The sequence below is a fragment of the Egretta garzetta genome, unplaced genomic scaffold (genome assembly GCF_000687185.1).
Source record: "Egretta garzetta isolate BGI_Z169 unplaced genomic scaffold, ASM68718v1 scaffold198, whole genome shotgun sequence".
Taxonomy (NCBI): domain Eukaryota; kingdom Metazoa; phylum Chordata; class Aves; order Pelecaniformes; family Ardeidae; genus Egretta; species Egretta garzetta.
The window spans coordinates 57,568-70,679 of record NW_009260398.1 but is presented as its reverse complement, the minus strand read 5'-3'; the positions used below and the strand labels follow the sequence as shown (position 1 = coordinate 70,679).

Below are 13,112 nucleotides of genomic sequence, written 5' to 3'. Positions count from 1 at the left end.
GAGGAGAAGGGAATGGAAGAAAGAAGATGAAAAGCACCAGTTCTTTTGAAAGCTTATATGGGTGTTAGCATCCATGGAGTAGCACTGCATTTCAGAGAAGCATTTCAGAGAAATTTGCCAAGCAGACAAATCATTCCTTTTCCCTGCCCTGTCTTGTCCTTCACACGCACGAGCTTTGTCCTGGATTTGAAGAGCTGTGGGAAGACTGCTCTGCTCGCAGGAGAGACTCGTGCTGCTGGAAGGGAGCCCCCCAAACATGGGAGCAGCGGGCAGAAGCCTAGCACCTGCTGCCCTTTGAGAGCCAGGAGCCAGGGAGACTGCTAAGTCGGTAAAGTACTGACTGCTTGAAGACAGAAGAGGCTACCTTCCAGATGGCTGACAAAAGGTCACATCAGTTATGCAGGGATTGGCTCCTGCAGCTTGCTGACATTTTCAGATGGGTTTCTGAGCGGTCACCCAGGCAGTGTCTAAGCAAATCTATATAGACTCTCTGCCTCAGCCCTTAAAACACAGAAGGAGAAAATGCTTGTCTCCGATATGTACAGAAGAGATGCTTTGCTGTCTTTCTCTACCCGTCTTCCCAAAGACGGCAGATAGTTCCTTTCTGACAGCCTCATACTGTCCAAATCTAACAAAGACAACTTCAGAGCAGTGTTTTTTCAGCCTGTTTTGCATCTGAATAAGCATCAGATGTGGACAGCTGTGTAGAGAAATGAAACCTCCTGACAGTAGGTTTGTTTTTCTGCCATTGTTCCTGCACGCTGTGTGGAGGTACCTTTGAACGTGGAGGCGGGAGACAGGTAGGGGCCCACCCTCAGTTTCTGGAGTGTTGCACCCACCCCAGCTCATCCATTTTACCAGTGGGTCGTAATGTCTATGTATGCATTGGGTGGCCTAAAAAACACATGCGCACCAAAAAAAACCCAACAAACCCACAACAAAAAAAACCCACGCAAAAAACCAACAACATTGTTTCCCTCTGTGCTGATTTTAATCAGAAATACTAAAACCCACTCAAACAGGGAAGGGTGTTTAGGCTACCCTATGTCAGTTTGAAATTGCACTGTGCCCACCAAGGGTGGTGAGGATTGATCCGCTGGCTGTGTGGAGAGCTGGGAAGAGCAAGGACTTGAGATCAGCTGAGGCCCAGAGTTATGGTCATACAGGTAGTAATAATACTACATACATAGTAGCAATATTAGCAACTACAGAAAAGTTTAGAGCTTAGGAGCCTCTTATAAGCAGAATAAGCAGTGGTCTTGTCTGAGGCTTTCTTCTGACTTGGAGTGATACTGCTCCTTGGGGGTGCAAACTGTTTGTATGTTTGCAGTCCTCTGTGTATTTGAGTGTGGAAGCATATAAACTTCAGTTCTGTTTTGAAAGAAGATGTATGTAAAAATCCTATTACCAAAAATCCTATTTTGGTAATAGGATTGCATGCAAACATCCTTGTGGTTAAATTAAAAAAAAAAACAAAACAAAACATTAGATTTCCTGTGAAGGGGTGGTTGTTCGGAAACGGAATGATTAACAACCGAGACTAGACATTCAAATACAACTGCATGATCTTGCTCATAACCCCCTAAATGTAACTCACTTAAAATCTCTGGGTTTTTTTCTGTGGAATTGAATTTGGTGTTGTCATTAAAAGGATAGCATCAATTTGGAAAATTTAATTTTTATTCTAATTCCTTTTTGGGTTTCTCGGGTCTCCTTCCACCTTGAGTCTTTCAGATGCAAATTCCCTTCTCAGAATTCATTGAAAGAAAACATTTTTATTTTATAATTAAAAAAACCTCTTGTTATAAGGCAACCTTTACATTGTTTAGAATAGCCAATATAAAATACCAGAAGTCTTTAAAATGCCTGATGCTCCCCAGAGTGGAACACCTATTCTGTACCCTCGTGCAAGTGGTGAATGAGGAGACACAGCTCAACTGATTCAATAGCACCGGTAAAGCCACCCGCTTCCCTGGACTTCAGCCTCTTCTAGGATTGGTGCAGTCAAGTTAGTTAGATTTTAAGTAAAGCAACATGGATCACAGTGCTTTGGAGCCTCATTGGGAATGCAGACCTTTAAGTATGCTGGTTTACAAAGAAAGTTTGTTTGGTTGGTTTTTTAATATTTATTTTTCCCCAGCGCTGGTTTTTTTTTTGTATTCTCTTGGTCATCCTCTAGTGTTTGGCTTTCACAGAAATGCAGAATTCGGGATTTTTCTTTCAACCTTGAAAGTCTGCAAACTCTGCCTGGAAAACAGGCTGGCTCCTGAGCTTCCTGGCATGGCTGCTTTTCAACCAGAATCTGAGTGGAAAAATGTAACCTTTTCTAGTGCTCTCCTGTCACCTCTGGAAGCAGGGTGAACGATTTAAACCTTCCTGCTACGTGTTAAAGCCAAGGGAGAAATGTTTCTTTCTCCTGCTTGTACCTCTCGCCCTTTCCCAGTACTTGTGCTTGCCAGGGCTTTTCATTTAACCCTTTTTCTTTTAAGCTCCTCTTCCTTGCTCCTATTTGCCCCTGTCGATGGCGTCAGAGGGAATGGGAAGCCTGTCTCTCTGTGTGTGTGCGGGGGGGTATGAGTCAGATCTGCTTTTTTAACTCCCTGCATTCTCTGTCCTGGCTGCTTTGTTGTGCTCAAGCTCCATCTGCAGCTGTGCCACTAAACCTGCTTTTCACTGCCATTTATTTTTTTAATTTCTGCTTGTATCAAATCAAAAGTTGTCTGTACCCTAGTCTTTAATGTTTTGCACCTGCAATATTTACCATTTAGGCAACTGAAACTCCCAGCAAACTGCCTGTGATGTGGTCAGTACAGGCGTGAGCAAGGAGAGGAGTTAGGCTATGTACATGCAATTATAAGCTCAGTGTTAAAAATCCTAGGACTTTTCAGCCATGGAACTGGGCTCCTGTTTAGTTCAGAAGCTTGTTCACAGATTACTGATGTGAATCAGTTGTGACTTTAGAGGAACTCTGCTAATCAGCTGGCGATTGCCCCAGTGATATTTCTCATTGTGTGCACATGTTCTAGTTAGATGTTACTGCATTCTCTCTTAAATTCAGTTCATTCAGTTTAACTGGTGGAGCTTTCTCGCTGCATCTTCAGTTTCTTACTTGGACATGACTCTCAGAAGACTTAATTCTACTTTAGCAACTTCAAGTACAATTTTGGGGATGGTGGTGTTTGGGGTTGGTTGGGGGGGGCAATGCCTTTTTTGGTGGTGGTGGGTTTTTTTGCATTCATGGTAATGTGTTTTCTCCTTTGTGAGTGATTTTAAATTTTTTTTTCTTCCCCTCTTGTCAGCACCATTAATACTGTAATGTTTGAGAGCGGATGGTAGTGGTATCAAACGTTTTGTTCTATTTGTACTTCACACTGAGGTCAAGCAAACAAACAAAGCAATCGTTATGTTTTAGCATTCTTTTTTAATGAGCACATTAAAATCTACTCAGATCAGCTGTGAAGAGAAGGGAGAAACATAGAACTCTGAGTAGCACTGTCTTTTTGAAGCAATTTATGGAAAAATAATAGACTAAAGGCATATGTAAGGACTCTGGTAGGAAATAAATGGCACCATGTTGTTGACAGAAAGGGTTTTGGCAGAAGGCTTGTCGTGACTGTTTCTGCGGCTTAGAAAGGAATTTCCTACAGGCTGGACTAACCATTAAACAAAACGTTTCTACTTGCAGGAGTTCAAGGCATACAGTGGAGTCTTCCAGGGAAAATGTCGTCTTTGACAATGAAAGCCCGTTGTCTGGACAAAAGAGGAAGTTTCTTTAAGGTAAATGGGATATTTATACAGAACATAAAGCACGTGGGTTTATGCAGAATGTGCAGTACAGTCTGTGATACATAGCGAGCCTTTTCTGCAGTAGGAAGCACTTCAGTGAGCATCTCTTTTTACAGGTGGTATCCATGGTTAGATCACTATCCAGTTATTTTGTGTGTATGTTGTTTTCCTGTACACTGAATAGAATATATGGTGTAAAACAGCTTGTGGCTTTCTTTGCTGCCAGTGCTGAGAACATAAGCTTTATTATGCATAGGCATACAATTATTAGAGCTTTCATAACCTGGATTTGTGTAGCTTCGAGTTGTGGTACAGATTTATGATTTCCATTATTGGATTGAAAAATTGGTTTCATTTCCTTGCCTATTTTAAGAAAAATTGTTGGGGGCTCCTTATTTGTGTGTGATCTGAACACTTACAAAAATACTGTATTTGTATTCTCAATGTCTGTTTCGGTCGTTCTTGTGTTTTGGTGGTTTTGCTTTGTTTGTGAGTTTTGGTTGGTTGGTTTTTTTTAAAGCCTAAGTGCATCTTGGTTGAAATCAGCAAGAAGCTGGTGCTTAGCTCATTGCCCGACTCCCAAAAGTCCAGCAAGGCAGGTGGCTGTGTCTTCAGGTGCAGACATACTTTGAAGGAGCCTAGTGCTTCCTCCCTTGAGATGCTCAGCCCAGCTTCCTTATGATACCAGCACTGCAAGCTGGCAGTTCTGTTCTGGCATGGACGTACTTATAGAGAGAAAACAGAATTCCATGTAGGGTTTCTGTGTTCTGGGGACTGTTTTGAGTCTTAGAGCACACCTAATACAGCATATTCCAGTGGGAAATATGTTTCAAGTGAGATCCCTTCTGCCTCCCCCCCAATTCCATTTCATCACGGAATAGAGCTGGTGGATGGCAATGTCTGAAAGGGGCCAGGAAAGGCAGGATGCAACATATGCTCTCCTAATGCCCCTGGGAGTACAGGCACGGGTAGAGGCCTCTCCAGACTTGAGGTGGTACTCAGAGCTGCAGGGGGGTAGAGCCCTCAGTTGAAGCACCTTCAGACACTCCCTGGAACTCTTTAGAAATGCTTTTTTTTCCTGGGCATGAATACCTGATTTTTGTCCCGCTAATCTCATTACAGCTGGAAGATGGAACCTTGGGAACTGCATGAGAAGGGATGTACTTTAGATTGGCTGCCTGCTGTCATTGGGTCTTGTGTGCTTACCTTTGCTTCTGCAGAGTTACAAATCACTTCTGTCTCTGAGAACTTCTGGCAAGGATTAAACTTGATGACTTAATTTTGCTTTTTGTTGGTATTTCCTGCAGAGTTAACGTGCATGATTGGCCCCAGATTGGCTCAGCAGTAGCAGCTGAGCTAAGGCATGAACAATCACACTGCAAAAGTAAGCATTGGTCACTGTGTCCTCTCTTCTGCCTTCTGCTCTGCTTGTTAAGGCTTTGGGGGATCAGTCAGAGGGCTTTCAGGGCTGCAGTGAGCTTACTGTTTTCTAGGGGAACGTGGGAAGAAGTTTTGGTCTTTTCATATGACAGAGAGAGACTTGATGCAGGGGAGAGACTGGAGAACTGTCGTCTTTCAGGTTGGCGTCACAAAAAGCAGAGGTGTAGTAAGAGTTATCAGTACAGTTTTCAAAATACGATTGAATCCCATTAACTGTGTTTTATCTATGTGTAACAGAGGAGGTCTGGAGGCAGTGCTGAAGTTAATTGTAGAGAGGACTGTAGCTAACATTTTCTTCTGGAGGATTAGTTGATCTGAAATGTAGTTAACCATGCCCCCCTTTGGGGGGTTGGACACGATGATCTCCTTCCAACCCCTGCCATTCTGCCATTTGTGATTCATGTGCACAGTGTGAGTACAGCTGCAAACACCATATACTTCTAGAGAGCAGGACAGGGAGAATAGCGTCCAGGCAGTGCCACCATTGAAAGTTTGCTGACCTATCGAACCATCAGGTCCTACCACTGGCCAGGAAGTTAGGTGTATTTTTCTGATGTGAGGATGAGAGTAAACTGTCACAGAGACCAGCTTGGGATCAGGGTTCAATAGAGCTGAATTTGTCTGTTCTGCACTAGAATTTTGCTGTTTATATGATGCCAAGGTCACATGGCTGTCTTGCTGGGCAAGGCTTTGCTCTAAGGAGCAATCGGAATTTACAGTTGCTTCTGAGCATTCAATTAACTTACCTTGATCGCTTCCCTTTGAATATTCATTGCATGCTGTAGCTTCTTCCAGTGAAGGATGCTAATATTTGCTGCCATCTCAGCTTATATTAAAAAAGAAGCATACAGTTTTTCTTTTTCTCATACTGCAGCAAATGAGATTGACCAGGCAAAAGCTCTAAGTAGTGGCAAGCAGCTGCCTCTTTACTGGCTTCTGGCTGCTGCCTCCTCCGCTGCTCCTAGCACGCCGCACTCCCCGTGTGGGTCCCTGCCACACGGTTCAGGTGGCGCTGTCTCCGTGCCCGCTATATCTCTGGGACAGAAAGGCCGTTCTTTGCTGCCTGAACCTGACCCTAATGCTTGGGGGAGCGCATGTTCTAGCAGATGTTAAATGCATTCATGACAGGCTACAGGCAAAGGAGAACCAAGCAAGTGGTGGCTGCTGCCTTAGCACATGCAGAACTGTAATGACCACCGGTGCAGTGAGTAGGACCAGGTTCCGTGTCAGAAGCTTCGTAGTACTGTTGTAGTGACGCACACACACCTTGACGTGTTTGTTTCACGTGTTGCATGTTTTCTTTATCTTAAGGCAATCTTACCAGGCCAATCTTTAGGAAAAAAACGATCAGTGCTGCAGTGACAGTGTGTTTTCCTCTTCGGCTTGCCCAGAGCTTCAGCAATAAACAGGGTCTTCTGGTGATAGGAACAGCTTCTCCGTTTTGCAACACACTTTTGTTATGTCTCCTACCTCATAAGCACAAACATCAGCCTTGTTTGATGGCTGTCCACGGAGAGAATGGTCATATTTTCAAATCATAGCAAGAAACCGTCTCACTTGGGAGCAATATTTCTAGGTTGTTGCTTAAGCGAGTGCTGAAGGAGTGGTGATGTCAGTGGGACTGTAAGCAAGTGCCCATGTAATTTTCTGCAGTCCTTTGGTATTTCCTCATGTAAGTAATTCTTGCGTGGAAAGTAGATGCTGGAATAGCTATTTTGTGTGCCTCCTGTTCATGGTGTCATTGTTGTAGTTACTCAGAATGATAAGAATGCAGTATGCCTGAGCAATTTCAAGACACTGGACTCTTAAGGCCATAAGAAGCATTGTCAATTAAGAAACTAAGGTTGTCCTAAATTTTCCTAAGAACAGCCTGGCAGGGGAACAGCCTAAAGAATCGTGGGGGTAAAGGGTGCCTCAAAGCCACCATTTCAAACGTCTCGCCATCCCTGGGAAGTTGTACTGTTGGGCCGCCGTTCTGAACCTACGGCGTTGAATTGGAAACCGCAGGCAGTCGGTGGCGACAGCCTGTGTGTAGCGTACCTGGTGTCTGTGTGTGCACTTGGGCGTACGACAGAATTACCTTCTCTTTTCTTTCCCTCTCCTGCATTTGTAAAGTTGTGACAACAGTTACGTGTGCTACAGCTGGATGGGTGAGCAAAGAAAAAACTTGGCACATCGGATTTTTTCAGTTTCTATTATTTTAATTTGCCTTGTCTGTCTGTGTTTAGGAGACCTAGTAATTAAGGTGCAGCCTTTTAGCTGTGTGACCTGTACTTCCGAATGCTCTCCCAGAGGCACAGGCTGTGTGGTGTACTTCTGCATGTGGCTCTCCTCATGCTTGTTACTTTACAGTTGCCCAAGAAATCCTTAGCATGCTGGCACCCAGTTTCTCAGGGCACTTAAAACATCATAAAGAGTATCTTACCATTCTCAGCAACGTTTACGAGAAAATTCATTGGCAAATACCAGTGGGAAACTCCAACTTTACTTTTCTTTCTGGTTCTTAAATAGTTCCCATTGCTGCAGCTTCTAACCATCTCTTAGTTTTTTAACGTTAATTCTTTTGACTTAGTACACCAGGAAAACAGTATTGGCCTCGTTTTACAAAGAGTGAAGGTCCGTAGTTTTATAGGCTAAATTCTTCGGAGTCTTTATACCTTAGAATCATAGAATCACTTTGGTTGGAAAAGACCTTTGAGATCATCGAGTCCAACCTTTAACCTAACCCTGCCATCACTAAACCCTGTCCCTAAGCACCTCATCTATCCTTCTTTTAAATCCCCCCAGGGATGAGGACTCAACCACCTCCCTGGGCAGCCCATTCCAGAGCCTGACAACCCTTTCGGTGAAGAAGTTTTTCCTAATGTCTAGCCTAACCCTGCCCTGGTGCAGCTTCAAACCATTCCCCCTCGTCCTATCATCTGTTACCAGGGAGAAGAGACCGACCCCCCCCTCACTACAACCTCCTTTCAGACAGTTGTAGAGGGCAATAAGGTCTACCCTCAGCCTCCTCTTCTCCAGACTAAACAACCCCAGTTCCCTCAGCTGATCCTCATCAGACTTGTGCTCTAGGCCCCTCACCAGCTTTGTGGCTCTCCTCTGGACATGTTCCAGCAATGCAACATCTTTCTTGTAGTGAGGGGCCCAAAACTGAGCACAGTATTCAAGGTGCAGCCTCACCACCACCGAGTACAGGGCCACGATCACTGCATGGGGTTGTTGTGACCAAAGTGCAGGACCCGGCACTTGGCCTTGTTGAACCTCATATAGTTGGCCTCGGCCCATCGATCCAGCCTGTCCAGGTCCCTCTGCAGAGCCCTCCTACCCTCAAGCAGATCAACACTACCACCCAGTTTGGTGTCGTCTGCAAATTCACTGAGGGCACACTCAATCCCCTCATCCAGGTCATTGATAAAGATATTAAACAGGACTGGCCCTAGAACTGAGCCCTGGGGAACACCGCTTGTGACCGGCTGCCAACTGGATTTAGCTCCATTCACCACGACTCTCTGGGCTCGGCCATCCAGCCAGTTTTTAACCCAGCGAAGAGTACATCCATCTAGGCCATGAACCGCCAGCTTCTCCAGGAGAATGCTGTGGGAGACTGTGTCGAAGGCTTTGCTGAAGTCCAGGTATACAACACCCACAGCAATTGATGAAGGCTCAGAGCTAGCAAGTAGTGAAAATGAAGCAAAGATGGAGTTAGGCTTGGGTTATTCTGGGACTGAGTAGTTGTCAGTGGTTGCAGAGGGAGTCTGTGGTAAAGCAAGGAACTGAATATATGCCTCTGACAAAAACATACCAAACCATCCTCCTTCTTGTCAAAACGTTTAACCTGTTCCAATGGGCATCAGAGGTTTTACACCACTAAAGCCTTTCTGTCCCAACATCAAACACTGGGTAAAACTTCCATTGCTTGATGATGAATAAGACACCAAATAATGTTAGTGGTCTTGGGAATTCATAGTTCGCTGTGCAAAATAGCCAGAAATTGCAGCCACGTATCAAAATATTTAATTGTATTCAGACATTTGGACAAGTCCAGAAATAGCATTCCCAGTTTGGCTTGTTTCTGGCACTTTGCCACCTTGTCACACAGGGTGCTCTTTGAGAGCTGCTCTGCTCTGCTTATCAAAACAGGAAGGAAAAGAGGATGCAGGTTTCCAGAAAGAATGAAAAATGAGATGCTGGCAGGAAAGGGGGGTTGTAAGTGTGGAGGCTCATTTGTCTAGTCTCATACCGATCCTTGCTGTCTTCAGCCTGTGTTCCCTTGCCAATTAGAAGCACGCATGTGGTCTCAGAAAGATGGCAGTTTCGTTACTTCTCTGTACAAGCTTATTTCTATTCCAGCACAAAACCCCAGGAATTCAGTTGCCTTGCAGTGATGGATGAATGATTTTTCTAAAAATGTCCTGAAACAGACATCAAGTCAAAGCCACCCATCTTCCTCTTGGGACTGGGAAACTCTTCATGAGTTGAATGAGTGAGAAGACCTGTAGCTGTGCTGGGCTTCTAAGCGAGGCAGGGGTCTGTGTCTGGCCCCAGGCATGTGCGTTCCCTGATGCACAGCAGTGGAGAGCACAGAGCAGCTTCAGAAAGGTGAGTGTGGTGCTTCTCGTGAACACTCGCTCTCATTTTTGCTGCTTATATGACATCCTGAAAGATGTAAAATGCAAAAATGGAATGTATGTGCTCTGGTAGGAGAGCGCTGGGGAGCTGCGATGAGTTATGTTTGTGGCCTGTATGTAGGAATGATGTTGTCACCCCTACCAGCTTCTAGAAGATCAGACTTGTTGAATGAGGAATCAGCTGACAATGAGCATAGCGTGATGCGTTATGAAAGGAAATGTCGTGGTTTAGGATGTTTGCATTTCATTATTTCATTCATGGATTCTAGGAATGTAAACAATCATAGTACATGGGTATTTGTGGCAATCTAATGTTTAGGATAGGTTTGGTTACGGAATACTGTACTGGGCTGCTATGTGAATTCATGCTGTCTGAATCTGTCCTGGTTTTGGCTGGGATGGAGTTAATTTTCTTCCTAGTAGCTGACACAGTGCTGTGTTTTGGATTTAGGATGAGAACAGTGTTGATAACTCACTGAGGGTTTAGTTGTTGCTAAGTAGTGCTTATACCCATCAAAGACTTTTTCAGCTTCCCCTGCTCTGCTGGGGGCACAAGGAGCTGGGAGGGGGCACGGCCAGGACAGCCGACCCCAGCTGGCCCCAGGGCTATTCCACACCATGATGTCATGCTCAGTATATAAGCTGGGGGAAAATTGGCTGGGGGGGCCACTGCTCGGGGACTGGCTGGGCACCGGTCAGTGGGTGCTGAGCGATTGCATCGTGCATCACCTGCTTTGTATGTTCTTTTATTATTATTACTACTACTGTTTTATTGTATTTTATTTCAGTTATTAAAACTGTTCTTATCTCAACCCACACGTCTTCTCACTTTTACTCTTCTGAATTGCTACCCCATCCCACCGGTGGGGCGGACGGGACGGACAGTGAGTGAGTGGCTGTGTGGTGCTCAGTTGCCAGCTGGGGTTAAACCGTGACAGAGTCATAATTACTGTTTGGGATTACAGTGGTTGTATTGTAGTTTCTTTTTAACTTCCAGAACAGTACATTATCAGGAATAACCTCCAAAGGAAGAATATCAGACACAGAAATGGCTGTTTGTCACGTTATATAAGGTCTCCTTTTAATTTTGGGGGTGTTTTTTCTGTTAAATAATTCACCACCTGAGAAGATGTCATACTTTAAAATATATTTCTTTCCATGTAAACCTCTTCTTTCTGTAATGTAGCGGGGTAATATCTATTTCATAGTTCTAAACAATCTGTGACAGATGTCTTCAGATTACTTTTTAAGTCTTGGTGCTAATGTGTGTGTTTTTACACTAACAGGAGCCTCTGACAAATTATCTGTGCACTTCAACTTTGGAAACTGCCTCTTTTGGGCTTGATTTCAAATCTGTTGAAACCAATGGGTGAGTTTTCCCAGTAGCTTCAGCAAAATAGGAATTGCACTCTTTGTGAATAGAAAAATCTGAAGAATTCAAATATTCTGAGCCTTCCACTAAGAAGGCAGCAGCCTTCTGCTGCTGCTTGTTTTTTCAGGGTTGGATCTAATAATAGTACGCACGCAGGATCTTTCCTGCGTTTTGTAGAAACCTATTATTAACAGCTCGCCTTGCATAATGCTAATCATGCAAGCATCACATACACTGTGTAATGGCCAGAAGTTTAACTGATCCTAAATACTTCAGAAATTATGTCATAAAATCATGAGTACACCTTGCGTTATTTGATAGAAAATAATCTGTCAGGTGCTGTTGTAACAGTATGTGTCAGTTAATTGCAAGAACACCCAAATGATGCAACTCCAAAAGACTTCTTCTAATCAGAAGAGTACCTCTTTTTTTTTTTTTTACATGAAAAAATTTAAGGAAAATTAGTTGCCATTTGCAGAAAATATTGGCGGGTTTTTTTTTTTTTTTTTTTTTTTTAAAAAGAGGTTTTTATTCCTGAAGGTAAATGTTTTAGTTCAGGTGCAGTACCTGCTGGTAGCTGGTGAGCCACGGTTTGACTGCGGAGTGTGTCGCGTTCTGGGGGACTTTGCAGGTCAGGACCAGGTTTGATGCTCAGCGCTTGCCCTAGTTTCCTCGTCCAGGATGCACTGACTTTTCACAGACCAAGGAAAGACTGCCTTGTGTCATGGAGGATGTGTAGTATACCTGAGAAATTTGGCCTGTAGAAGAGAATATGAGCGTAAGACTCCTCGAAATGTGCCGTTTTGTTTAAGTTCTCTTTAGAAAAAGAAAAACAAAATAGCTAAACACAGAAGAATGCCTCCCGGGAAAGACAGTTTCTAACAAGTTCTCTTCGAGGGAGACCTACACATTAAAAAGCGTTAAGATCACAATGTCTTCAAGATAAAACTGTTCTGCAGTGCTTGCCTTTATGCTATTCTGATTTAAAGCGTTTATAAGTTAAAACCTGTTTTAAAATATTTTTTCCAAGGGCTTTAATCTTAAGCAGGTGCCTTTCCCAGACAAAGATGTAAAAGGCGGTTGTGTTAAAGAGGCTGAAAGTGGCAGCCATACAAAAATAGCTTAAAATAACTTCCAAAGATAAATGGGGTATTGGAAAGCATAGAATCATAGAATCATTGAGGTTGGAAAAGCCCTTTAAGATCATCAAGCCCAACGGTTAACCTAACCCTGCCATCCCACCACTGAGCCCTGTCCCTAAGCATGCTGCCACGGTTAGCTTTCAGGTGTCAGTGAACAAAGGAACTAACCAAGGAGCTGTAGGGAGGTGATACAGTACTTAAATTCCTTTGCATTGTTCCATCTTCTGGGGTCAAACGGATACATGAAATGATAGTGTGGAGTGTCAGCTTGAATTTTTGAGCATGTTATCGTGTTATTATACAACTTGGATTAGAATTCTTTGCTGTAGTGCCCAGGGATTTTGTTTTCTGGAAGGCACTTGTTTCATGAGTTTGGTTTTTGGTGGGGTTTTTTTTGTTTGGTTGGGTTTTTTCCCCTAAAGGCAGGTGAAAGCCAGTTAACACAGTTAAATCGGCCAACAGCCAGAAAGCAACACAGCAAGGCAGGCGTTGAGGTGGTGGCTGAAAGCCCATGGGGGCTTCTGTGGAGAGCTCCTGGTGCTGTGTACTTCTCAGGGAAGGATGCTGAAAAGCTCTTCTGTTGTGCAAACTGTTGGCCTGTGAGCCACTTAATCTCTGTGGATGTGTTGGAGATCAGGGCGCACTTGCTAGCGTGATGGCTCTTTATGGCTGCAAGTGGTCTCCTGGGTGTAAAGACTGAGGTGAAGCTGCTTATGCAGAGCTGATTCGTCCTGTGTTGTGCCT

At 44.0% G+C, this 13,112-nt stretch overlaps 1 protein-coding gene across 8 annotated transcripts in view; it reads left to right on the top strand.

Moving 5' to 3' along the window:
• Positions 1-13,112, top strand: part of RIN2 (Ras and Rab interactor 2) — a 74,105-nt gene that overhangs the window by 16,053 nt on the left and 44,940 nt on the right. For 2 of the 8 annotated variants that reach the window (XM_035898622.1, XM_035898629.1), the window contains exons 1-2: positions 9,676-9,825; positions 11,141-11,223. In XM_035898622.1, the coding sequence (XP_035754515.1) occupies positions 9,706-9,825; positions 11,141-11,223 (203 nt within the window). In that variant the 5' untranslated portion in view covers positions 9,676-9,705. Of the gene's footprint in view, positions 1-3,685; positions 3,778-5,093; positions 5,171-9,675; positions 9,826-11,138; positions 11,224-13,112 lie in introns of those variants that run through there. The other 6 variants (XM_035898626.1, XM_035898624.1, XM_035898625.1 and 3 more) reach the window with 6 other exon arrangements.